The sequence below is a fragment of the Cydia amplana genome, chromosome 19 (genome assembly GCF_948474715.1).
Source record: "Cydia amplana chromosome 19, ilCydAmpl1.1, whole genome shotgun sequence".
Taxonomy (NCBI): domain Eukaryota; kingdom Metazoa; phylum Arthropoda; class Insecta; order Lepidoptera; family Tortricidae; genus Cydia; species Cydia amplana.
In genome coordinates this window covers 14,330,662-14,357,323 of record NC_086087.1, presented here as the reverse complement: position 1 = coordinate 14,357,323, position 26,662 = coordinate 14,330,662, and the positions used below count along the sequence as shown (strand labels likewise).

Here is a 26,662-nt window from a genome sequence, read left to right as displayed (position 1 = left end):
AAAAATAAAGTACAAAAATGCAATTAAAGTGTTTTTTAACCTAAAGTATTACTGTATTTTTTAAATAATAAAATTAAACATAATATAGTTTATGAGCTTGAATAGGACGTGATTAATATAATTAATGTTTGTGCATATGAGTGTGTATGAGAAAACCGTAACTTTACCGATTTTGCGTACATCACTACTGTCAACTGTCAAACTACACGCTTAGCGGCCATCTTTAATATCGAAATCTGTCGGTATTGTTGATTGTATATTAAGCAAATTTTCAGACTTTCTGGTGAATATTCGACATCCAAATTCATTATTTTGTTGATTAAATAACTATATAATTCAAAATGTGTCCCTAAACACATCAACATTACAGTGTATGTGACAATTCTGTGTCCCATTAAACTTCTTTTTTTACTGTGCGATTTTTCGGCATAACTCCGTAAGAAACCTTTATTGAAGCTTTAATAAGCGTTAATAATGTCTAACGTGAGCTATGATCTTGATACGTCAGGCGGTCTTATGCCGGTAAGTAGTTTTAAACTATTTCTATGAGTTCTCAAGTTTGGTATTTTGATACTCTGGCGCCATTTTATATTGAGCGTTATAAATTGTAGTTAACTCCAAATAAGTGTCGCGTACGCTTTCTGACGAGTTATTTTTGTGTTTTAGCTTATAAAGGCGTTGATTAAGCCGCCAGACGAGGAGGTGAATAACCAGAAGAGCAAGAAACCCCAGCATCCTTATTACAAGAGGCCTGGCAAAGGTCATAACCGCGATTCCTGTGATGCGTGCGGCGAAGGCGGGGACCTTATCTGCTGCGACCGCTGTCCGGCTAGTTTCCATCTTGGTTGCTAGTGAGTTGTTTCATATATACCAGAATATTAAAATGTGTAAAAGTTATATAAATAAGGCATGTTTATGTATGGGTGGGTATAATTTTAGAGCTTCATTATTCTCCTAACCCCCAATGTAATGTTTTTAGTATCTTATTTATTGGGATCTAATTAGATGCATGTCCACCCCATAGGATATTTTATAAAGGACATGCCTATAAAAACTCATACTCGTGTTACAATGATAATTCCACGGAAAATATAAAGTTGACAACTTCCCATCAACAAAACACAAACACAACAATACTAAAGATCAGTTTTCCTAGGATAGCGGTGCCGTCATATAGCGGCCTAGTCATATAGTCTCCATACTAAATAATACGGCTAAATATGGATGTCATAGTATTTGTATGGAGACGGCCGCTATATGACGGCACCGCTTTTGGAGGAAACCAAAGCTTTACAAAATTTTGCACATTCTCAAAGGTTCTGACTGGTCTGGTAAATTGGGAAAACTAATTTCTCAGTAAAAAAGGGAGATATTAAATTTTTTTGTGGGTGATTGTCCCTTGGCGCCTACATTTTTCAAATTTGCCGCTTTTTTCTACTGACAAAAGTAAGCTTGGCAGATAATATTTATCCATTTCCATGTGGTAATAGGTACTACTTATTGTATTGTATTTGTGTTGTGTAGATGTTAAGTACGGAGCTAATTTAATTTATTTTAATTGGTAACCTGGTCTGGGCTGAAAAACAGCGCTGCAGTGTCACTCATGCTGAGTTGATGCTGGCAGCATTATGCTGACGCCCAAACCATTTGTCACAGCAAATGTTTAGTTATTAAGTTACAATAGTCTGGTTAAGTTTTTGGATAATAGGTGTACCTAATGTTTATTTTTATTTATTATTTTTTATTTTATTTATTTAGAAACAAACAGTCTCGTATTGCTACATTGGATACAATAGCATTTAGTAATGTAGTAGACTTACAGTTTCCTTAATTGGATTATATAAACCTGAACATTAAAATATGAAAATACATGGGAAAATACATTTATGGGTAAACATAACTTCTTTTTTTTTATATTGTGTGTCCTGTATTCGCTGTTGTGTTGTGACAATAAATACATCTTCTTCTTCTACCTCAAGCGAATGGATACATAAATATAATCTGGCAAGCTTACTTTTGTCAGTTATATGGGTGTCTCAAATGTTACCCATTAACTTACTCAGTGACCCACCGCTGGATGCAAACGACATCCCAGCCGGACTGTGGCTGTGCCGCGAATGCCAGGGCTCCGACGAGCAGCCCCCCTCCGCGCGCAGCAGCCGCGCCGTCTCGCCGGCCGACAGCAAGGACTCCGACAAGAAGACCAGGCAAGTTAGCTGAACATCCCCGCCGGTTTTGGTCGAGGGTTGTCATAATTGTCATCCATTTTATAACATGTACATATAGAATTCACCTAGGCATTTTTACTGGGTGATTGTGGGTTACTATGACAGGGCAGTGGTGGGCAAAGTACGGCCCGCGGGCCAGATCCGGCCCGAAAGGGTTTTATCCGGCCCGCCGCCGTCGGTCCTTCGAAAAAATGTGTACATATGACCAGCGATGTAATAAAAAAGCAGCCAAGTGCGAGTCGGACTCGCCCATGAAGGGTTCCGTATTTAGGCGATTTATGACGTATTAAAAAAAAACTACTTACTAGATCTCGTTCAAACCAATTTTCGGTGGAAGTTTACACGGTAATGTACATCATATATTTTTTTTAGTTTTATCATTCTGTTATTTTAGAAGTTACAGGGGGGGGGGGGGGGACACACATTTTACCACTTTGGAAGTGTCTCTCGCGCAAACTATTCAGTTTAGAAAAAATAGTTATTTTCGATACAAGTGCGAAAAAGAGGACATTCGAAACGAGTGGCGATAAATTAAAACACGACCGAAGGGAGTGTTTTAAATCGACACGAGTTGCGAATTACCTATTCGCACGTGTATCGAACAACGTTTTACAGTACATATGGCACTTTAAAGTTTCGACATACGCACGAAAAGTGCTATTTTACGCACTAGTGCGGAAAAGTAGCCTCATATGTACTGTAAATGATATTAGAAACCTCAATATCATTTTTAAAGACCTATCCATAGATACCCCACACGTATGGGTCTGATGAAAAAAAAATTTTTGCGTTTCAGTTCTAAGTATGGGGAACCCCAAAAATTTATTGTTTTTTTTCTATTTTTGTGTGAAAATCTTAATGCGGTTCACATAATACATCTACTTACCAAGTTTCAACAGTATAGTTCTTATAGTTTCGGAGAAAAGTGACTGTGACATACGGCGGACAGACGGACAGACAGACAGACAGACAGACATGACGAATCTATAAGGGTTCCGTTTTTTGCCATTTGGCTACGGAACCCTAAAAATGCCTTTTTGCTATAAATCTGGCCCTCCTCTGAAATTCCTTCAAGTATTGGCCCCTCATGAGGAAAGTTTGCCCACCACTGACATAGGGTAATTCGCCAGTAACTGGCCACCCCAAACCTAAAAATAATTCTATTCACCTATAAATAGAATTCATTTTAGTATAAGGTGGCCAGTTATTGAAGCCTTATACTAAAATGAATTCTGTTTATAGATGAATAGAATTCATTTTTAGTTTAGGGCGGCCAGTTACTAAAAGTGGCCAGTTACTGGCGAATTACCCTAGTAAACCTTTTTGAAATAACTCAAAATAGCCCAGTATTTTTAATTATTTTATGCTCTTTACCTACGTAGTTTAGTCCTACGACTAAATCATGTATTTAGGTAACAACTTCGTATTACATATTAGTTTGTCCCATTAAAAATGAAATAATAAACCAAAGAACGAAATAATACCGGTTTTGTATGAAGAAAAAACCGGTTCCGAGCCTTGAAAATAACCACTAAATCGCGAAAAAATATTGATACGCACCTTGAGCGTTTAGGGCCCGGAACATATGGGCCTTGAGGGCCGGCTGTAATGATTTTTTACTGAAAGCTTGGAAAATTCAGTCTCTTTACCATTATGGCCTCAATAAAGAATTTAGGGCTACCGTTACTATCATTCTACATCGTCTTGTTGATTGCAAATGTTTGACATTTCTAAAAATTTCAAAATTAACTTTTATCTTTTACCAGGTCCCTTCGCAACCGTTCAAACTCCACCAAGAAGACTGAAGAAGATGAGAAAGACAAGGACAGCAAGGAGAGAGAGAAGGAAGATAAGGAGCTGACCCCTATGGAGATCCTCGTGAAGGCAGCCAAAGTGATGAACCCGCGCCAGTTCGAGCTGCCCAGGGAGATGCGTGTGCCTTGTCCTTTCCCTGGGACTGAAAAAGGTAAGGTTTCATGTTGAATCCTCATGTCTGAGGGTTATGACCAGTGATCGGGGATTTCTATGCCACTTGGGGTGAATGACCTCAATCATTATGCTAGTATGGATATGCCGCGGGAATCCGGGATTCGTGTGCGATATAGGAGAGTGTTTTGGCATGTTACTGTTAATCAATTAATCATGCATTGCATATATTATTAATATTAATAATTGAAAATTTGATTACAGATCAATTGAATATATCAATAAAACCACTAAGCTCGCATTACCTTATCAGTTTTGCATTGCCTTTCAACGACCGAGTCGAGACCCATGTTTTTTACAGTCCTTTATTTTATAAACGAATTACCAACACCGAAATAGCGTTTACTTTTCGAACAGTTTTGTTCCTATCGCGGGCCAAGTGGCGTATCCATATTACCATTTCGACTTGATATCCCGCGGAGTGGCATAGAAATCCCCGATCACTGGTTATGACCACCCCTAGGGTAGTGCTTTCCATTCTGGCCCAGTTTTTGGCTTTCTATAGGATTGTTATTAAGGAATTAAATGGCTTAAATAAATATAAATAAATAGGATTCCTAGAGTCTAACTTTTTCATTCGCCCTCAACCCTAGTGATGACTGTACATTAGTTTCTAGGCTATCCTCAGGTAGGGCTAATGTCTAAAGAAATTCAGATTTTTTACACAGCAGATAGTGGAAAGACGTTTTCAAATCTGTGACTATCGCAGAATAGATACGCGAACAACACATTTCGTCTGCAGATGCCGATTGCTGGGGTTTATATGTATTTAATAGCTTGCATTAGAAAACGGTGAAGGAAAACATCGTGAGGAAACCGGACTAATCCCAATACGGGCCTAGTTTACCCTCTGGGTTGGAAGGTCAGATGGCAGTCGCTTTCGTAAAAACTAGTGCCCACGCCAATTCCTGGGATTAGTTGCCAAGCGGACCCCAGGCTCCCATGAGCCGTGGCAAAATGCCGGGACAACGCGAGGAAGATCGAATAGCTTGCATTAGATCTCAGTGTGGTGTGTGAATGTCATTTTTGTGTATAACAAACGGTCAAAAGTTTAAATTAAATTATTTTTCCAGAAAACGGCAATGGCAACGGCAAGAACGGCAACGGCCTAGTGACGGTGGATGCTTGGGGCTGCGTGCCTCTACCGGCTAAGTCCTGTTTCGTGTGTCGCGGCACTTGCAAAGCAGCTCCGCTGTTGGCTTGCGACTATTGCCCGCTACTGTTCCACCAGGTATGACTATAGACCTTGCTTATATCTACACTATAACTTAGAGAAAAAAATACATAGATTTCTCACTCCATACATCAGTTTTGGTACCTTATGTTGTTGAGCATAAGACTTTCCGGTCGGTGCTACATCTATTGTCAAGTAGCAGTTATGATAATTCTGCTACTCGATGCTAGATGTCGACACTGAAAATAATAGTCTTTTTGGTAACAAAACTGATGTATGGAGTGAGCACTCTTGTCTTACTATATTTCTCTATGACTATAATAACAATTGAACGGCAACGGCCTAGTGACGACTAGGTGACGAAAATCCCAAGACCTCGTGATCAAGCGTGTTCTAATGATCCCCCCGAAAGGGTCACGTAGTATAGATACGTTTCCGTAGTAGTTTTATACCTGAACCGTTAAGAGGCCGGTATCGATTTTAGTCGCAAAAATGTAAAATGGATAGATTGAGTCAATGAAATTGTCCACCTTTTGTTACGTAATAGAAACAACAACTGGTATCTATTAGCACGTCTTCTTATCTTGCATTTGTACAGATCATTTTTTTGAAAACTGACTCACTAAATTAGTAATGATTTTTTTTCTGATAGACGTTTAGGTAAACGCGCGTAAAGCACTGATTTAGTCGATCTTATTTGTAAATTTCGTAAAGTTTGGACTGCTAAAAATGGTAATTTTGTATTACACATATCCTGTACTCCAACTTTCATAGACTACATTTTTGTTATATGATATTGAACAAGAGTAAATGAAAGTTAGACGAAATCAATTTTCACCAGAAATTACTTCAAAACAAGTGAAAATTTTCGTGAAAATCGACTTAATTTCAACGTAATTTTGATACTTAAACAATCTACAACATTTCCTGAAACTGTTCTTATACATCATTTTTTATAATTTATGACTATAATTTTTTGATGAATTTTTAAAAACTGCCCCTTCTCGTCATATATTTCCGGTGACGCACGCTTGGGACCTGATTATTAAAAGGCAAGATGAAAAGACGTTTTAATAGAAACCAATACTTGTTATTTAGATATTACGTAACAAAAGGAGTACAATTTCAACGACTAAATCTATCAATTTTACATTTTGGCCCTAAAATCGTTAACGGAGCCTTAAGGTGTACAATAGGGATGATGACACATGTTGAATTTTATAACAAAATCTAGTAAAATAGATAGCAAACGAGCAATTTATCACAATAATGTGGATATTCAAATAAAATATTGAAAAATTACAAAAATACAGAAGTTTTTTTTTTACTTCCAAAAACCATAAAAGTAAGGGGGCTCCCAGAGACCTTGACGTCACGTTCCCTTGTCGTTTTGTATACGCGCTTCGCGAGTGAAGTGCGACTGTCGGCCTTTGACTACAATTTCTGACTTTTGTGTTACTTTAATGCAATGGGTCCTATATAGACATTTGATCCTAAAAACAAACCCGATCGATTGATACCATAAATGAAAATTAGTCATGTAGCCTATACAATACTCAGAAGAGTATTGTACACCTTAAGGGGACAGTATATGACGTTTTCGATTTAGACCTCACTTTGTGCAATCAATTTGTTCAATGAATGATTAATAACTGCATTAAATTATACGTAAATCTGTTTACGAAGAAGCCGTGTACCGGCTCTTCACGCGATATTTTTTTTTATTTCCTGTAATTCTCTACAAATCGACACTAAAAGTGTCCAAAAATCAAAATATGGAGTTCCGTTTGAGCAAGACGCATTACAGTTTTGTCTTTGACAGTAATTGAGTTGTTGTGGGATTTTGAAGGCTAGATAACTAAACTACCAGATTATTATCTACTTATATTTTTACTCACAAATACAACACAGAAATTCAATCCCAAATGTAAACTTTCGTATAATTTCCATACATTGACGACATCACTCAAAACTCTTCTTCGAGTCAGATGGCCGTTGGCCTTGCATCGAAGCAGACGTGTACGTCGTCATAGCTCGTTTTTGACATTAATAAAGACATTTCATCATATACGCATACGAAAATGTATACCAGTAGATAAATTGTATTTCATAAAATAGGGTAAATAAATATAATCACGTCGAGCTCCAGTCAAATTTTAAATGTGAGTTGTTGTTATTTACGAGTCGTAACGGTCGAAAACAGCAGTAAATTATCCTAAAACGATACGATTACAATCGAATTTAAGTGACTTGTTCCTTCAAAACCCGCTTAAAATGAAAAAAGTTTAAAGACTCGTTTTACTGATTGGGATTGATTTTCATTATGCTGGTATCAATTTTGCGTCATTATAAAAATGTATATGACTTCTGTACGTCAATGACTTTTGATGTCAATTAATTGTAATCTTGTATTTATGTTAGAGAATATTATATGTTCATTTAAATATTACTCATCTATTAATACGAAGCGTAATTCGTTTAATACCTAAAGACTTGCAGTGTCTACACCTACTTTGTTGACGTTCGTTCCGTCTATGTATGCGATTACGTAACGTACTGTTCTGATAATCTTCAAGAATCAAGATAATTAATAACGGCAAGACCAGCATTTAGTACCAGCGAGTTTTGCGGATTTGGAGACCGAGATGAAGCTTACAGGCCAATATCGCTGCGGCCTGGCCTGCTTATTGTTATGTGTATAAATCGAATGTTATATTAATTTACTATAAAAAACAATGTTTTATTTCAATGACATTCTGTGCGTAGAGGTATGTATGTTTCGGTGATTATAAGAATTATGTCCACACAATAATCGTGCAAAGCAGAGACTGCATTATTTCTTTACGGTATAAGCGGTAAGGAAAAACTCATTGGTATCCTGGCTCGTACCAATGAGTTTTTCGGAACTTATGTACGAAATATCATTTGATATTTACCACTAGCTTTTCGGTGAAGGAGGAAACATCGTGAGGAAACCTGCATACTCGTAGTGCATACATTTGCGAAGAAATTCAAAGCTGTGTGTGAAGTCCCCAATCCGCATTGGGTTAGCGTTGAGATTATTGTCTATACAGGGTGGTCCAAACCGTGACGTCCAAAAATCGTGGGCTATCATAATGTACCCCATATGTATGTTAGCCGATTTTTCGTAGTTTTCAAGTTATGATTTTTTAAGCTTTTAACTTTTCCTATGTAGGTAATATTCTCCGACCGTCCTTAGTCTGGGACCGGTCTGAAAACCAGCGCCGGGCACCTAGGCCCGGCACACGCTGAGACTGGAACCCTTTGCCTAATACAAAGATCTTCTCACTTTTGTTTTGTATATGATAACAACTGTTTTATTTTATTATGTAAGTAATTCTAACTCTATTTTATGTTCATGTATGTGGCAATAAACAATTCTTATTCTTATTCTATTCTTATTCTTATTCCTATGAAATTCCGGGGTTCCCATACAGAGTGGCTGAAAAATAACTGCATTCCGTTGCCAGGGAGGTGTTGGGATTATACTGAGCAACTTTTATTATGGGACCAACCCCGAAATCGCGAAAAAAAAATGGCTTTTTATACATTTTGGCTAGTCCATTTTCTATGGAAGGGTAATTTTTTTTCGCGGTTTCGGGATTGGCCCCATTGTAAAAGTTGCTCAGTATAATCCCAAAACCTCCCTGGCAACGGAAATGCAGTTATTTTTTAGCCACTTTGTATGGGAACCCCGGAATTTCATATGAAAAGTTAAAAGTAAAAAAAAATCATAACTCGATAACTACGAAAAATCGGCTATCATACATGGGGTATATTCTGATAGCCCACGACGTGAGGAATCTAAAAAAAAATTTTTGGACGTCAAGGTTTGGACCACCCTGTATATAGGCTGAATTATTATTATTATTTATAGGCGGTACGGTACCGTTATTATTTATCAATACCGCTTCGTTTTGAAGGTACTATACCTGTTGAAATATAAAGTACGGTACCGGTATAAAATTGCAGCAGGTACAATTTTTTATAGGTGTACAGTCAGCTGCAGAGAAAAGGTACCACCCCTGCATACAATCTTCTATGCAGGGGTGACCTGCAGCTGACTGTACCTAAACCATCACTGACCGAGCGTAGGCGAAGGTCTCCGTTTCAGCTTGGGCAAAAATACTTTCGTTTGTTCGAATTTTCTCCTTTGCATATCACATTTCTCAAATATCTCGAGAAAATTTGTAAGCAGGTTCGGTAGTTGGATATAATTACTCGGTTTCTTTTTTTTTTATAAGTTCTAATAGGCAGAGATTGTCATAAAGGACTTAAGCGACAGTAGGGTCTGTGGTACTTAAGACCATTGTGATTATTCGTAGTGTCCGACCGAAGATTCGGTTTCGGTTTCGGTTTCGGCCAGTTTCGGCCATAAAATCATGTTTCGGCCGTAGTTTCGGTTTCGGCCAAAAAACGGCCGAATCTTTCGGCCTGGCCGCAACATACGAAATAGTACTTCGTATTATGAAACTAAACTATGTGACAAAGACCAAAAGTTGGGGAGCAAGTAGGACAACAATATTTATATATACAGAAATTTGTGTTTCGGTCGGACACTAATTATTAGGTACTTACTGATTACGCTGCGCCGCGTGGAACGTGAGGTGCGTTGGGGTAAGTACATACAAATCATTCAAGATAAAAATCCCTTTTAAGATCACTCGTGTGTCTGCCCCTAATAGACTAATTCAATTGAAATTTGGTACACATTTTTCACATATGACAAAGAGTCGGTGATCCAAAGATGGACTAGTAACGTAAATAAATAAACTTTTAACTTTGCGGCCATTTTTTTGTATCGTGTGATATATCAGATATTAAATTGTAAGATATTTACTAATAATAAGCATTGGTCACGTAAATTATTTTTAGTCTTTTTTTGCAAGTATGAATGATATAGAACATTATTTCAATTATTTTTAAAATTAAGCCTATCCAAAGGCGACTTGGAAGATGTGTCATGGGGATCTATATTCGTTTGGTGAAAAACAAGTTTTTTTGTCTAATTATCGTTTAAAACACAATCGATCGGCAATAACGCGGGCACATAAAACAAAAAACTTCTTTTTTCACTCATAAAACTCCTTAAACCTAATAAGAGCTAAACAAAAACAAGTGCGAGTCGGACTCGCATTCTAAGGGTTCCGTATATTAAGTCCGTCTCACGCTTGACTGCACATTTCTTATAGATTTTCCTGACATATATAGGTAAAGAACTACTTTGTGTATTTTTTTCAAAATTTTAGATCCAGTTGTTTCGGAGAAAGTGGGCGGAGAATGATCATTTTTTGCCTATTTTCATGAATAACTGCTGAACTATTAATCCTAAAATTATAAAAAAATATATCTTTGAGATTCTTACAATGAGCTCTTTTATTTGATATATGTAACACTATATAGTTTAAAAAACATATTTTTTAATTTTTTTCATTTACCCCCCCCCCCCCAAAAATGGCTACCGTATTTCAAATTCTCTAAAATACATTTTATTTACGTTACACGTCCATCTTTGGGTCAAAAATTTACATTTGTGTGCCAAATTTACATATGTGTGCCAAATTTCAACTGAATTGGTCCAGTAGTTTCGGAGAAAATAGACTGTGACAGACGGACGGACAGACAGACAGACGCACGAAGAATTATATGTATATGCACTTATCCCAACGCACCTCTCGTTCTACGCTGCGCGGGGTTCATTGCCGCTCCTACCGCCGTAAGTGTAAGTACAACTACATCATCAAGGCTACGATCGAAGATAATCAGTTCAGCACTGAAATAATAGCGGTGGAATGCCAGTATAATATTTAATTATTTATTTTAATTGTATAAATTTAATAGCAAAATAAATAGCGAATATACGATACTCGTACAAGTAAATCTGTAAAGATCTTAGGGGTACATCAGCCGACATATATTATTAAATTTTATTTTGTCGGCCTTAATTAAATTTCCACCCTGCCGAAACTTTATTTATTTAAATTTTTAATTGAATTGATTTTTCGCCTTATGAATAACCGTATAGAGTAGTAAGTAGTAAATAACATTTTACATCTGACTTAATGACATCTGGGTTTATTCGGTTTAACTTTACAAAACGCGTATCTCGACAAAGCCATAAAATGCAGAAAATAATTAACAATCAAATGAATTAAATTAGAATTTAAATACGTCACGTGTGACATGAACAGACAAGGAGAGCAAGATTTAATGTATTGTTTCTCTTTCTTCTTTCAATGGAACGTTTTTACAGTTTCTGTTCCTCAAAAGAGGTCAGTGGTTAACACTAAACTCAAAACGCTATCTTAAAAAAACTTGATGGGTCAATGACCTGTCCCAGTAAAGTGAGGTAGTGTGCGTGAAGTGCGCTTGTGTGTGAAATGGGGTAAATTGACAGAATCTGAAAATTTACCCACCTCTACCGTCACCTTAAACAGCAAACGACCTGACACATGCAATAATCTTAGAGCAACCTTCAACGCGCGGGTCGTTGACCGCACGCGCCGGCGAAACAAGGCTAGGGTGGTATACGCTTAGAAATGTTTTTTTAGAAAAAACGTAAATATAACAAACATTTATTTCTCAATTTTGTTAAATATTAATGTAGCGTTTGGATGAATCTATTTCCTTATCATAATATTTTTGTCTTGTGTTCGTGACAAATCGGAGTTTATGTTGTGTTGTACAGGATTGCCTGGACCCGCCGCTGACGGCGTTGCCGACCGGCCGTTGGATGTGCCCCAATCATGTGGAACAATATATCGTAAGTTTCTCTTAATAGTCTTAATTATATTTGATTTCAAAAAATTTTTTATAAATGCTAACAAGCAGGGTTCGAAAGGATAATTATCAATGATAGTTATCTTGATAACTATCGTGATTTTTATGCTGGATAATTATCGATTTGATAATAACCTAAAATATAAAAAACGCCCCAATCATTATTATTTACTATCAAAGAACTCAATGAAAATAAATATATAGACTGTGAAAGGACTGTCTCATTTCAAACAAAGACCGAGAGAATCATACTATCTTTGTCTTACACTAGTACTAGCATCCAAAAGGAAAGGATGAGTATAGTTTTTTTTTTGATTCTTATTTAGTGACAAATTGGCTTGACCATCCATACCTGTGATGTGATGCGTGAATTATCGCGATATAATAGGGTATTTGACACATGTTGAATTTATTACTGAATCTAGTTAAGCCTTTATAAGGCAGAGGGAATACATTTCCCACGTGATTTTGAACTTTATTTCAAAGCGATAGGGTTCAAATTAGCATAATTCCTGACACTCTTATGCCTTATAAAGGGTTAAATAGATAGAAAATGAGCAATTTATAACAGTACATTGGAAATTTAAAAAAGTATATGGGAACGCAATATTTCACCGACAAATGTTTTCCATACATTGAAACGGCTTCTAACGTTATATGATGACGTCACGATGTATTGCCATTTTGTTCGAAGCGTTTCGTCAGTAAAGTGCGAGTGCCAGACTTTGACCATCATTTGTGACTTTTGTATTGCTTTAAGACAATGGGTCCCATACAGACATTTGATCCTCAAAACAAACTTGATCGAATTTTTAGTCGCTATTGGCGACATGTCGTATAAACAGTTCGAAAATATGTTTCACGAAAGTTTAATATCAAACCTGATCGACTGATACCATTCATAAAAAAAATTCAATTATCCTATTATAATAGGCTACATTCCTACTAGTCAAATCAGCTTCTTTTTTAGAACTGTCAAAACGATTTGTTAATATGGAATTTATATGAAAACGAATGTAGTGACGTCACGGTAAACTCACCTACTTTTTATACTTCAATCCGATTTATTAAATACAAATTGTGTTTAAAAATAGCTGCTGTCTATGTTTTTCTAATAAATTATCTGGTGCTTTATTTCGTGCACGGTTTGAAATAATTTATTTTAAGTACAGGAAACATCCCTATTCACTGGACTACAATTATCTGGATAATTTCGAACCCTGCTACCAAGCCGTATTTAAGCCTGATGACGTCAATCATGAATACGGAACAGCAGGAATGTGATATGGACGTTTGTGTTGCAGGATTGGAAGCTGGTGAACTCTGTGTCGGCGTCGGAGCGCGTGGCGCTGTGGGAGCGGTTCTCGGCCCCGCCAGACCAGCAGGCCATCAAGATTGACTTCATTCGCCGCGCGAGGGCGCACAGACCGCCCTTCAGGTAATAGTACATTATTGTCGAGGTTCGGAAGTAGCTACTTGCTGGCTGAGGATTCGTTTTAAACGGACGACCTTGGGAGTCCGTTTAATTGAATCCGAAGCCAGCAAGTAGCCTTCCAGCCGAGTCATATATAGTGCTTTTCTCAAAAATGGTGCAAGAAATAGAAATTATTTACCGGAACAACGGTCTAATTATCACTGGAAAAATTAAAACCGTTAAAAATATTTTCTTTGCCGCCTTTAAAAAAAAGAAGTGTATTTTTCTGCTGAAAATACGCCAACCTATTTGAGACACCTAAATAGTCGCGGTACCAACATTATAATAATAAGTGTTGATCATCTGTTTGGCTGTTTAATTGGACCTACACCTTCATTTGATATGGCCATTTGAAGTTTTAAAAAGTTTGGAACTCGTTAAATAATGGAATTTGTATGCAACATTGCAGTCCCGAAATCGAGACTGCAATGTTTTTAACTTTTTAATTTTTTGAATGACCATAAACTACGCACTTCGTGACCAATTTTTTAACCGGCAACGTCGACTTTGCCGTCCATTTTTGAGAAAATATATCTTACGTATTTGTGTGATGATGAAATTTTCCATTACTAAAACCAAAGAGAATAGATAATATAGAGGGGTCCTGTCATCAATTTTGTAGTCACAGTAAATTTACTGTCATCTATCGACACACGATTAAAACTCAAAATTAAAATGTATAAAACTATCAAATAAATGTATATACCTATATGGATAAATTATTTCGACCCATGTTCTTTCACTGATACCTATGTGTATTGTTAAATATGAAACGGTGTCGTCAACGCCATCTAGCCGAGCATAGGCCAAAGGTGTTTGCGCCATCTATCCGAGAATGACTTTCTTGATTTCCGAGGCACGTTTTTAGGGTTCCGTAGCCAAATGGCAAAAAACGGAACCCTTATAGATTCGTCATGTCTGTCTGTCTGTCCGTCTGTCCGTCTGTCCGTCCGTATGTCACAGCCACTTTTCTCCGAAACTATAAGAACTATAATGTTGAAACTTGGTAAGTAGATGTATTCTGTGAACCGCATTAAGATTTTCACACAAAAATAGAAAAAAAACAATAAATTTTTGGGGTTCCCCATACTTAGAACTGAAACTCAAACTTTTTTTTCATCAGACCCATACGTGTGGGGTATCTATGGATAGGTCTTTAAAAATGATATTGAGGTTTCTAATATCATTTTTTTCTAAACTGAATAGTTTGCGCGAGAGACACTTCCAAAGTGATAAAATGTGTGTCCCCCCCCTGTAACTTCTAAAATAACAGAATGATAAAACTAAAAAAAATATATGATGTACATTACCATGTAAACTTCCACCGAAAATTGGTTTGAACGAGATCTAGTAAGTAGTTTTTTTTTAATAGGTCATAAATCGCCTAAATACGGAACCCTTCATGGGCGAGTCCGACTCGCACTTGGCCGCTTTTTTTTAATAGATAGAGTGATTCAAGAGGAAGGTTTATGTATTTTTTTTTTAATTTATTTATATATTTTCTTAATTACTAAACATTTATATTCTCGCCAAACTGTTACGTTTGATGGCGAGATGCGCTCAGTTTTATACACTTAACCTATTTAACTAATTATATACTTAGACTAACAGTTTAACAGTATAATTTGTTAACCCGTGCGAAGCCGGGACGGGTCGCTATCGCTAGTTCTTATACGGAGTTACATGTCTTTGATACAGGGTAAAGGTGCCAGTGGGTGTACGCGGGCGTGTTGTCGTGCCCGGTATGGTACGACAACACTACGCGGACCCGCCGCCCCTGCAGCCCAGTCGTCGCGAATACGTTCGCTGTAGAAACGGTCAGTCCTATACAATACAGAATAATTTATATATTATACAGGTAATTATAGACTTTGATAATTATCGGATGGTGCTATATCTATTTTCTTTGAATTCTTTGATAGTAGAAAATATTGCTATTTTTTGCTATGTACAGTCGCCATCAGATATATCGGAGCAACCAAGGTTCTCACAAATATCTGAACACGCACTGTAACTCCTTGACAATAGACATTACATATAGTTAGTTTTTTTAGCATTAGAAAGAAGGTAAACAATCTTGACGTCTTTTTATTAAGAAATATTGAAAAACGCTGTTATTTATAAAAGCTAAAGAATGTAAAAGATCGTATATGATTTATAGTTCTAACATATTTGTTGTGCCTTATTTTTAAATGGTGATTTTTGATAAAAAAGACATGTCAAGATCGCTTACTATCTTTCTAATGCCACAATAAATTTTAATAATAGTACTAAGTACAGAAGACTCACTCTCTAACAAAACGCGTCTGTTACGATCAGCACATATGGCCGCTAGGTGGCGACAGCGCCACGCGCGGCTTATGGCTTTCCCCAAAATACTTTTAGCTACCTGTAGCAAAGCGACGAAATCGCGGAGTGAGCCACGCCTGCTAATGCTAAAAAAAAACGAAATATAATTAATAACCCGATTGAATGTTTTTAGTACTCAAAAACCTGCAAGCCACCAGCGACTATGAGGCGTCTGATGAGGACGAGGATGCCCCCAAACACACCATCTGCTTGAACCTGTCGTGCACCAAGCACAACGGGGAGCCTCAACCGCGGCCCGCGGACCTCAAGGGGGCCAGCGAGGAGGACGCCGCTGATGATCTCAAGGCCATCACACAGCCTAAGGTAAGATTATAATAAAAATACAGTATGTTTCGAACACAGGCGTAATTTCAACTAGACCGTATGCGTGTGGGTCTGCGATTTCGTCGTCACTACATAGTATAAAACAAAGTCGCTTCCCGCTGTCTGTCTGTCCCTATGTATGCTTAGATTTTTAAAACTACGCAACGGATTTTGATGCGGTTTTTTAAATAGATAGAGTGATTCAAGAGGGAGGTTTATGTATAATTTGTTAACCCGTGCGAAGCCGGGGCGGGTCGCTAGTTTTACTTAAAGAAGCATGCAAACTTTTCTTATTAACTAGGTGCTAACTAATTGCATTTGTCTTAGCGGGGTTTTATGTTGTGAGCGACATAAATTAAGTATGACGACAGTTAATTTACTTCCTTATATTCTCAGGAGGAAGCCGCATCTACGGAAAGCGACCACTCAGACTCGGACATAGAATACGAATTTCCCGTGAAGCGACGACGCGAGACCCCCAGCGGGGAGGACGTGTTGCGGGCCGCAGTTGACGACCAGCTCAAGAAGCTCGACCAGAGCCTGATCAAGCTGCTGGCGTGGCAGAGGCTACAGCAGGTATGATGATGATGATCTTAATACACCCAGCGGGGCGGACGTGTTGCGGGCCGCAGTTGACGACCAGCTCCAGAAGCTCGACCAGAGCCTGATCAAGCTGCTGGCGTGGCAGAGGCTGCAGCAGGTATGATGATGATGATCTTAATACACCCAGCGGGGCGGACGTGTTGCGGGTCGCAGTTGACGACCAGCTCAAGAAGCTCGACCAGAGCCTGATCAAGCTGCTGGCGTGGCAGAGGCTGCAGCAGGTATGATGATGATGATCTTAATACACCCAGCGGGGCGGACGTGTTGCGGGCCGCAGTTGACGACCAGCTCCAGAAGCTCGACCCGAGCCTGATCAAGCTGCTGGCGTGGCAGAGGCTACAGCAGGTATGATGATGATGATCTTAATACACCCAGCGGGGCGGACGTGTTGCGGGCCGCAGTTGACGACCAGCTCCAGAAGCTCGACCCGAGCCTGATCAAGCTGCTGGCGTGGCAGAGGCTACAGCAGGTATGATGATGATGATCTTAATACACCCAGCGGGGCGGACGTGTTGCGGGTCGCAGTTGACGACCAGCTCAAGAAGCTCGACCAGAGCCTGATCAAGCTGCTGGCGTGGCAGAGGCTGCAGCAGGTATGATGATGATGATCTTAATACACCCAGCGGGGCGGACGTGTTGCGGGCCGCAGTTGACGACCAGCTCCAGAAGCTCGACCCGAGCCTGATCAAGCTGCTGGCGTGGCAGAGGCTACAGCAGGTATGATGATGATGATCTTAATACACCCAGCGGGGCGGACGTGTTGCGGGCCGCAGTTGACGACCAGCTCCAGAAGCTCGACCCGAGCCTGATCAAGCTGCTGGCGTGGCAGAGGCTACAGCAGGTATGATGATGATGATCTTAATACACCCAGCGGCGCGGACGTGTTGCGGGCCGCAGTTGAGAATGTACATCGTCCAGCTTTATGTCCACGTATTAATTGGCCGCTCGGTATGAACCCCAACGATGACGCTAAGCAAGCAAGGGAGTAGCAAAAAGTAGATGGTGGGTGTTCATAACCAGAACGGAGTTACAGCGGTTAAGTGATATGGCAAGTAGGTACCAAAAGCAGAGTGCAAGATTATGAAATTAAATTACAATAATGGGGATCAACTAAAATGATAAAAATGCAATAAACTAAGCTTGTGAGCTAAGGCTATTAATAATCTGAAGTTAAATAACACGCTGGGCAAAATGTATGAGACGCCATGTTATAACGGTACTTTTACCGTTACGCCGCGACGCGGCGGCTAACAACACTTACTAGATAGGAATTATTTTAAAATACATGATACCGGCAAGGCACAATTAACATTGTGACGGTAACTAAGATGGCGGCTTTGAAAATTGAAACATCACCATTAGCCAACACAAATTTATTTAAAAGTCTCAAGGTCTGAGGTCTTTACGCCCGTATGGTTCGCTTCCGCGGATCGCTGGTACTCCCCTGGCCCTGGCGCTGGTGGTCGGCGCTGACGAAAGGTGGTGGAGGCCCCGGAAACCGAGCTTCACGTCTTCACAGGGGGTAGCCGGCCGGCGAGTAGGGTGTGGCACCTCGTCCTGGGCGCATGGGGGTGAGCCGTCGTGTGCTACTGAGGACGCAGGTCTTGCAACACGACGCCAAAGGTTTCAATCTAATAAACGCACCCTGTGGATAAACGACCCGCATTAGATTGGGCTCCTCCGTACTTAATTGCCGTCGATGATGAGCACCGGGGATTAAGCAAAGCAAGGGGAAACCGCATATAGTTGGTGTAGGTGCTCAAAATCAGAACGGAGTTACAGAAGAAAGAATAAAATACAATAAAAGAGGAAATGTTCCATTACAATATTCTAAAAGAGGGTAGCCGTAAGTAGCATGACGCGGCAGAAGGCTGACGCAATACCTAGCTCGCATTGCGGCACTCTAAACACGAACAAGCATTTAACACTGTAAGCTTAACGCACTATTCGATATCGCTAACTACTAAAATGTCTTATACCTAAAAGCGTTAACGTTTTAAAATGCATTCTTCAAAACTTACCCGTATATGGGGCGCGAACACACTTAATTTAATGTAAGAACATCTCAAAAGCAACTAAATATGTAGTTGTGAGACAATACAAAAATCAATATTTAAATATGGTCGGACGCGACCGGCGCGTGCGTCCCGACACGGAAATAATATCCGTGCGGGCGCAGCGCGCGTCCGACCTCAATCGTCTCCGCAGGGGGAATGTCTCCGACCCGCGGAGCGCTCTGGTTATAAAGACCATATGCAGAAAAACTTGTCCTGCAACCAGTCGAGACGTTAAGGCGACGCCTCGCACTAATACCGTTAAGGCGATGCATTACATTCAATATTTTATCAATGTATATTATATTTATAATTATTACCTAAGTTTTTAGTTTTTAAAGCTAAGTTAATATCGTTAATTTACTTAATTATATTGTTTATGTAACACTACGTTGAAAAAGGGCTGTCTCATCTGAAACGTAGACAAAGAGAATCATACTGTTTTATTTTACACCAGTACTAGCATCCAAAAGAAAAGGATGAGTATGTTTTGTTCTTATTTACGGACAAATTGCTTTGACCCCACTATATTCCAGATTCTACACACACAACAAACACACAACTGGAAAACTATAATAATATTGCTACATTGAACGTGAGATCTCTACTATGCAGGAGGGAGGAGGCCTATGTCCGAAAATGGACAGCCCAATAGAAATAAGAAAATAATTATAGTAAATATATACTGAATGTTAAAATTATCACATCTTATATGCACTTAAAAAATGAGTCTATAATGTTATAAAATACAAATAATAATGAATGCTATACATTGTAATAATACTAAACTTCTATCTAATTAATGATAAGTTAATTAATGATATGTTAAGTTATGAAGTGATTTTAATGTAATTAATATATATTTATGCATGGAATGTAATCATATGATGATGTAATCTATTGGAAAGTAAAGGCTTAATTAGTATTATATTTCAGATCCTGGTGGGCGAGCAGTGCCACGGGCCGTGGTCGCGGCTGCCGCTGTCTCCCTCGGTGTCGGCGCTGGTGCAGGCCGCCGTGCCTCGCGCGCGCCTCGCCAAGCACGGCTACCGGCACGTGGCGCTGCCCTCGGAGCTGCTGACCCGCGCGGAGCGGGAGCGGATAGCCCGCGCCGTGTGGGGCGCCGCGCCGCCGCCGCCGCGCGTGCCCACACGCGAGGGGCCCCCCGAGGCGGTGCTGCGGGCCGCCGCCTGCCCCGTGCTCAGACCCGGCAGGTATACAAGCACGGCTACCGGCACGTGGCGCTGCCCTCGGAGCTGCTGACCCGCGCGGAGCGGGAGCGGATAGCCCGCGCCGTGTGGGGCGCCGCGCCGCCGCCGCCGCGCGTGCCCACACGCGAGGGGCCCCCCGAGGCGGTGCTGCGGGCCGCCGCCTGCCCCGTGCTCAGACCCGGCAGGTATACAAGCACGGCTACCGGCACGTGGCGCTGCCCTCGGAGCTGCTGACCCGCGCGGAGCGGGAGCGGATAGCCCGCGCCGTGTGGGGCGCCGCGCCGCCGCCGCCGCGCGTGCCCACACGCGAGGGGCCCCCCGAGGCGGTGCTGCGGGCCGCCGCCTGCCCCGTGCTCAGACCCGGCAGGTATACAAGCACGGCTACCGGCACGTGGCGCTGCCCTCGGAGCTGCTGACCCGCGCGGAGCGGGAGCGGATAGCCCGCGCCGTGTGGGGCGCCGCGCCGCCGCCGCCGCGCGTGCCCACACGCGAGGGGCCCCCCGAGGCGGTGCTGCGGGCCGCCGCCTGCCCCGTGCTCAGACCCGGCAGGTATACAAGCACGGCTACCGGCACGTGGCGCTGCCCTCGGAGCTGCTGACCCGCGCGGAGCGGGAGCGGATAGCCCGCGCCGTGTGGGGCGCCGCGCCGCCGCCGCCGCGCGTGCCCACACGCGAGGGGCCCCCCGAGGCGGTGCTGCGGGCCGCCGCCTGCCCCGTGCTCAGACCCGGCAGGTATACAAGCACGGCTACCGGCACGTGGCGCTGCCCTCGGAGCTGCTGACCCGCGCGGAGCGGGAGCGGATAGCCCGCGCCGTGTGGGGCGCCGCGCCGCCGCCGCCGCGCGTGCCCACACGCGAGGGGCCCCCCGAGGCGGTGCTGCGGGCCGCCGCCTGCCCCGTGCTCAGACCCGGCAGGTATACGTACTTACAGGGACCGCAAAGTCCCTGTGAGATTTCCCGTGAAGCGACGACGCGAGACCCCCAGCGGGGCGGACGTGTTGCGGGCCGCAGTTGACTACCAGCTCAAGAAGCTCGACCAGAGCCTGATCAAGCTGCTGGCGTGGCAGAAGCTGCAGCAGGTATGATGATATTGTAATTTAATATCTGTACCTACCTATTCACAGGTAGAGATACCGGTCTGGAAAGCTGCCCCGCCACAGTAAGATAACTGTTGAAACGTGGAAATAAACGTAACTTTTGCTTCGGTAGGAAAACACCTCAGTTTTCTTTATAATATTTTTTATTATATTTCCGAGCTCATATAACCCGGCAACCTTCTGGGCGAGCTCGCTCCATCGTAGGCCACGTCTTCGCCTCGGCTAATCTATGCCCATGAGTAAGGCTATTTATAATTAAAAAAGAGTTCCGTACATTAAGTCCAACTCACCCTTGACTGCACATTTCTAATAGGTTTTCTTGTCATCTGTAGGTAAAAAACTATTTTGTGTATTTTTTTCGAAATTTTAGACCCAATAGTTTCGGAGATAAAGGGTGGGGGGGATGCTAATTATATTACCTATTTTCTTGAATAACTACTAAACTATTTATTCTAAAATTATTAAAAAAAAACATAATTAAGATTCTTACAATAAGCTCTTTCATTTGATATATAACGCGATATAGTTTGAAAAACTTTATTTTTAATTTTTTCATATACCCCCCAAAATGGCCTCCATATTTAAAATTCAATTTTTTTTACGTTACGTACGTTACACGTCCGTCTTTGGGTCACAAACTTACATATGTGTGCCAAATTTCAACTTAATTGGTCCAGTAATTTAGGAGAAAATAGGCTGTGACAGACGGACGGTCAGACAAATAGACGCACGAGTGATCCTATAAGGGTTCCGTTTTTTCCTTTTGAGGTACGGAACCCTAAAAAAGGATCAATTTCTGTGCAATTATATTCTGTGTAAAAAAATGTTATATTCTTTACGCTCCAGACACCTATCCAACGATAATATCCTTCCAAGGGACCAGCTTTCACATTAAATTTCCCACGGGGCCTCTCTGATTGTACACTTTCTATTACAAGAAACTTAACCTGCGAAACCACAAATATATACTTGAATTAAGTTACCTAAAATTGTCTTAATATTAAAACTAGCCATATTTCCTTACAGGTCGGGGCTAGGTGACGGTCTAGGCCGGCCAATACCCATGCGGCTGTCTCGCCTGACCTTCGGTGCTGACTCCAGCTGCGATGTAGTCCTCGACCCTACCCAGTGTCGCTACGTGTCGCGTCTGCACGCCACCATATTCTATGACGAGGTACTTTATCCCAATACCCATGCGACTATCTCGCCTGACCTTCGGTGCTGACTTCAGCTGCGATGTAGTCCTCGACCCTACCCAGTGCCGCTACGTGTCGCGTCTGCACGCCACCATATTCTATGACGAGGTACTTCATTTTATTAACTCACATTTATGCACGGGGTCTATCGCGAAATCATCATTTTGTTGCTTGTTGCGAGATTACTAAAGTTTTCCCTGCGTCATTAGACTGTTTTTAGGACTTACGTACATGTCTACGGTATTCCACTTGTCCAATTTCTTGATACAATGTGCATTGTGTATCACTCTATCACTAAGCATAATGTGAGACGCAAATACACATTGGACAAAGAAATTGGACAGGTGGAATACCACGCACCACGCCGTTTGTCGTGCTCATTCGTATTGGAATGTATCTTATACCTTTACACGAGCATAGAGAAATATAGTAAGACAAGAGTGCTCACTCCATATATCAGTTCAGACTATTAATTTCAGTGTCTACATCTAGCATCGAGTAGCGGAACTATCAGTACTGCTACTTGACAATAGATGTAGCACCGACCGGAAAGTCTTATCTCAACAGCATAAGACTACATGCTAATAGTTTTTTTGGTACTAAAACTGATGTATGGAGTGAGCACTATGTATTTTTTTCTCTATGACACGAACAATTCTTGTTTATTTATTTATTTATATATATATTAGAGATGCCACGAATATTCTGCAACAATTCGGTATTCGGCCTATTCGGCCACTTTGCCGAATAATCGGTATTCGGCCGAATGTTGCCTACTATTCGGCCGAATACCGAATATCTGTTGCACCTACTTAAAAAGAAAAATTGCACAATAAAAATAACCAAAAACTATGTAGGTATATTTAGAATGTGTTCTTGGAAAGTTTTTAAATACGAAGACCCTTTTTTGAGCATTTGTCTGGGAAAACTCTAAATTTTGAGTTTGTATATGTTTTCCTAGCAAAGCTCGGTCTCCCAGGTATTATGCAGTAATCAGGTGTGTCGACATCGATGTGTTTATGGCTTCAATTTTTGAAGAATTATGACATTAAAGACCAATAATTTGAAGCGTAATTAACTACATAATTTTGTAGGTGACCCGTCACTTCGAACTAATCAACTACTCAGAATGGGGCTCCCGAGTAGACGGAGTGTTATACACCATGGATGTCTCCGAGCGAGAGGCCCCCGTTGTGGACGACGAGGCCGAAGCCCGAGCCAAGGCCGTCAGGGACGTCGTGAGACACCGGATGCAGTCAGGGACGGCCAGGTAAAGCGTGTGTTCTATACTCTAAAGTCAATTTTTAATCGGTAGACTAAAATGACATTTCATAGTATGAAATGACATTTTATGTTCATACTATGAACTGTCATTTCAGTCTACCGAATAAAAAAATAGACTTTAGTGTTGTATGAAAGCCCCTAGTGGTGGATGAATAGGGAGAAACCTGGGGTAAGGTTGTCAGGGACGTCGTGAGACACCGGATGCGGTCAGGGGCGGCCAGGTAAAGCGTGTGTTCTATACTCTAAAGTCAATTTTTAATCGGTAGACTAAAATGACATTTCATAGTATGAAATGACATTTTATGTTCATACTATGAACTGTCATTTCAGTCTACCGAATAAAAAAATAGACTTTAGTGTTGTATGAAAGCCCCTAGTGGTGGATGAATAGGGAGAAACCTGGGGTAAGGTTGTCAGGGACGTCGTGAGACACCGGATGCAGTCAGGGACGGCCAGGTAAAGCGTGTGTTCTATTTCTAGTGTTGTATGAGTGTCCCTAGTGGTGGATCAAGAGGGAGAAACCTGGGGTAAGGTTGTCAGGGACGTCGTGAGACACCGGATGCGGTCAGGGACGGCCAGGTAAAACGTGTGTTCTATATAGGTACAATAGTGTTGTATGAGTGCCCCTAGTGGTGGATCAAGAGGGAGAAACCTGGGGTAAGGTTGTTAGGGACGTCGTGAGACACCGGATGCGGTCAGGGGCGGCCAGGTAAAGCGTGTGTTCTATACAGTGTGTAAATCCAATACGGGCGAATATTTAAACGGTGGTTAGCATAGGACCTAAAAAGTATATTGAGATAGATTTTACTTAGAAATGCATTGAAAATTTTAAACATACAAAATAATTCGGCCCGCAATGTAATACACCACACACGTTACGGGATACGAGCTTTTTAAAGTACGCTTGTTGGCAGTTACTATGAAAAGCTCGTATCTCGTAATTCTATATCTGGTTTAATTTATTGCCCGTATTTGACTTACACACTGTATAGTGTACGACCGAAACACGTTTTTTTGCCGAAACCGAAACCAAAACCGAAGGTTCGGCTTCGGCTCTAGTTTCGGCCGAAACCGAAATTTTCCAGATTTTAATAAAATCGTTGAAAAAACGTCATTAGACCGCTTTTATACACATTTTTAAGACTGCGTCGACCGTCCAGTGGCGCCATTATTTGGGGTATTGTGTTTTCTAATAAACCAATTAATTTCTGTATACATAAATATTGTTGTCCTACTTGCTCCCCAACTTTTGGTCTTTGTCACATAGTTTAGTTTCATAGTACGAAGTACTATTTCGTATGTTTCGACCTGGCCGAAAGGTTCGGCCGTTTTTTGGCCGAAACCGAAACTACGGCCGAAACATGATTTTATGGCCGAAACCGAAACTGAATCTTCGGTCGAACACTAGTTCTGTACTCTAGTGTTGTACGAAAGCCCCAAGTGGTGGATGAACAGGGAGAACTTGGGGTAAGGTTGGCAGGGATGTCGTGAGATGTCGGCAGGGGCGGCCAAGTAACGTGTATTTATAATATATATATATATATATATATATATATTTTTTTTTTTTTTTTTTGATATTGTACCTACTTGTATTATTGCCTGTACCTATAAATTTGTATGAATGTATATACTTGTTGTGACATATCTTGTAAATATTTATAACCCCATTTCTGACATGTAAATGAAATTTGCTTTTATTAATAAATGTTCTGATTCTGATTGCTATATGCCATCGATGTCTACTTCGGTCCCTAATAGGGGACGATGAGAGTTTTAGGTGCGAATATTTGCTGACGAGTTTTGTATATACGGGAGCTAAAAAAGAATTACATCGTTGGTGCCGGGGAGGTTTTGGGATCATACTGAGCAACTTTACTACGGGACCAACCCCGAAACCTGGCAACGAGAATGCAGCTATTTTTTAGCTACCCGTTCGTGAAAGGACCGTCTCATTTCAAACATAGAGAGAATCATACTATCTTTGTCTCACCCCGGTACTAGCACCCAAAACTTTTTTACTTACTGACAAATTGGTTCGACCAACTATAGTAGAGAATGTAATATTGCAGGGTGCAGAGTGCCCCCGCCAGCGCGGCGTGCCCCCCCTGCCGCTGCTCGCCCCCTCCCCCCGCCCCCGCGGCGTGGGAGGGGGGCGCGCTGGTGGCGCACGGCGCGCTGCTGCAGCTCGGCTGTCTCATGTTCGTGTTCAGCGTGCCCGAGCCCCGCGCCTAGTCCTACCGGAGCGACAACCACCAGCCCGCGATATAGGGGGGTAGGGGGTAATAGGCTACATTAGAGAATGTAATATTGCAGGGTGCAGAGTGCCCCCGCCAGCGCGGCGTGCCCCCCTGCCGCTGCGCCCCCCCTCCCCCCGCCCCCGCGGCGTGGGAGGGGGGCGCGCTGGTGGCGCACGGCGCGCTGCTGCAGCTCGGCTGTCTCATGTTCGTGTTCAGCGTGCCCGAGCCCCGCGCCTAGTCCTACCGGAGCGACAACCACCAGCCCGCGATATAGGGGGGTAGGGGGTAATAGGCTACATTAGAGAATGTAATATTGCAGGGTGCAGAGTGCCCCCGCCAGCGCGGCGTGCCCCCCTGCCGCTGCGCGCCCCCTCCCCCCGCCCCCGCGGCGTGGGAGGGGGGCGCGCTGGTGGCGCACGGCGCGCTGCTGCAGCTCGGCTGTCTCATGTTCGTGTTCAGCGTGCCCGAGCCCCGCGCCTAGTCCTACCGGAGCGACAACCACCAGCCCGCGATATAGGGGGGTAGGGGGTAATAGGCTACATTAGAGAATGTAATATTGCAGGGTGCAGAGTGCCCCCGCCAGCGCGGCGTGCCCCCCTGCCGCTGCGCCCCCCCTCCCCCCGCCCCCGCGGCGTGGGAGGGGGGC

At 41.9% G+C, this 26,662-nt stretch overlaps 1 protein-coding gene across 1 annotated transcript; it reads left to right on the top strand.

Moving 5' to 3' along the window:
- The first annotated feature begins 159 nt into the window (after positions 1–159).
- Positions 160–26,034, top strand: LOC134657190 (PHD finger protein 12). Its single transcript, XM_063512743.1, has 18 exons — positions 160–522; positions 667–851; positions 2,064–2,207; positions 3,995–4,194; positions 5,288–5,445; positions 12,098–12,172; positions 13,494–13,627; positions 15,362–15,480; positions 16,146–16,336; positions 16,733–16,912; positions 19,930–20,166; positions 20,208–20,385; positions 20,432–20,749; positions 20,796–21,117; positions 21,155–21,281; positions 22,279–22,473; positions 23,590–23,765; positions 25,849–26,034. Exons 1-18 carry the CDS (start codon positions 475–477, stop codon positions 26,009–26,011), a joined length of 3,150 nt encoding a protein of 1,049 aa, XP_063368813.1. The 5' UTR covers positions 160–474; the 3' UTR covers positions 26,012–26,034.
- Positions 26,035–26,662: the final 628 nt, after the last annotated feature.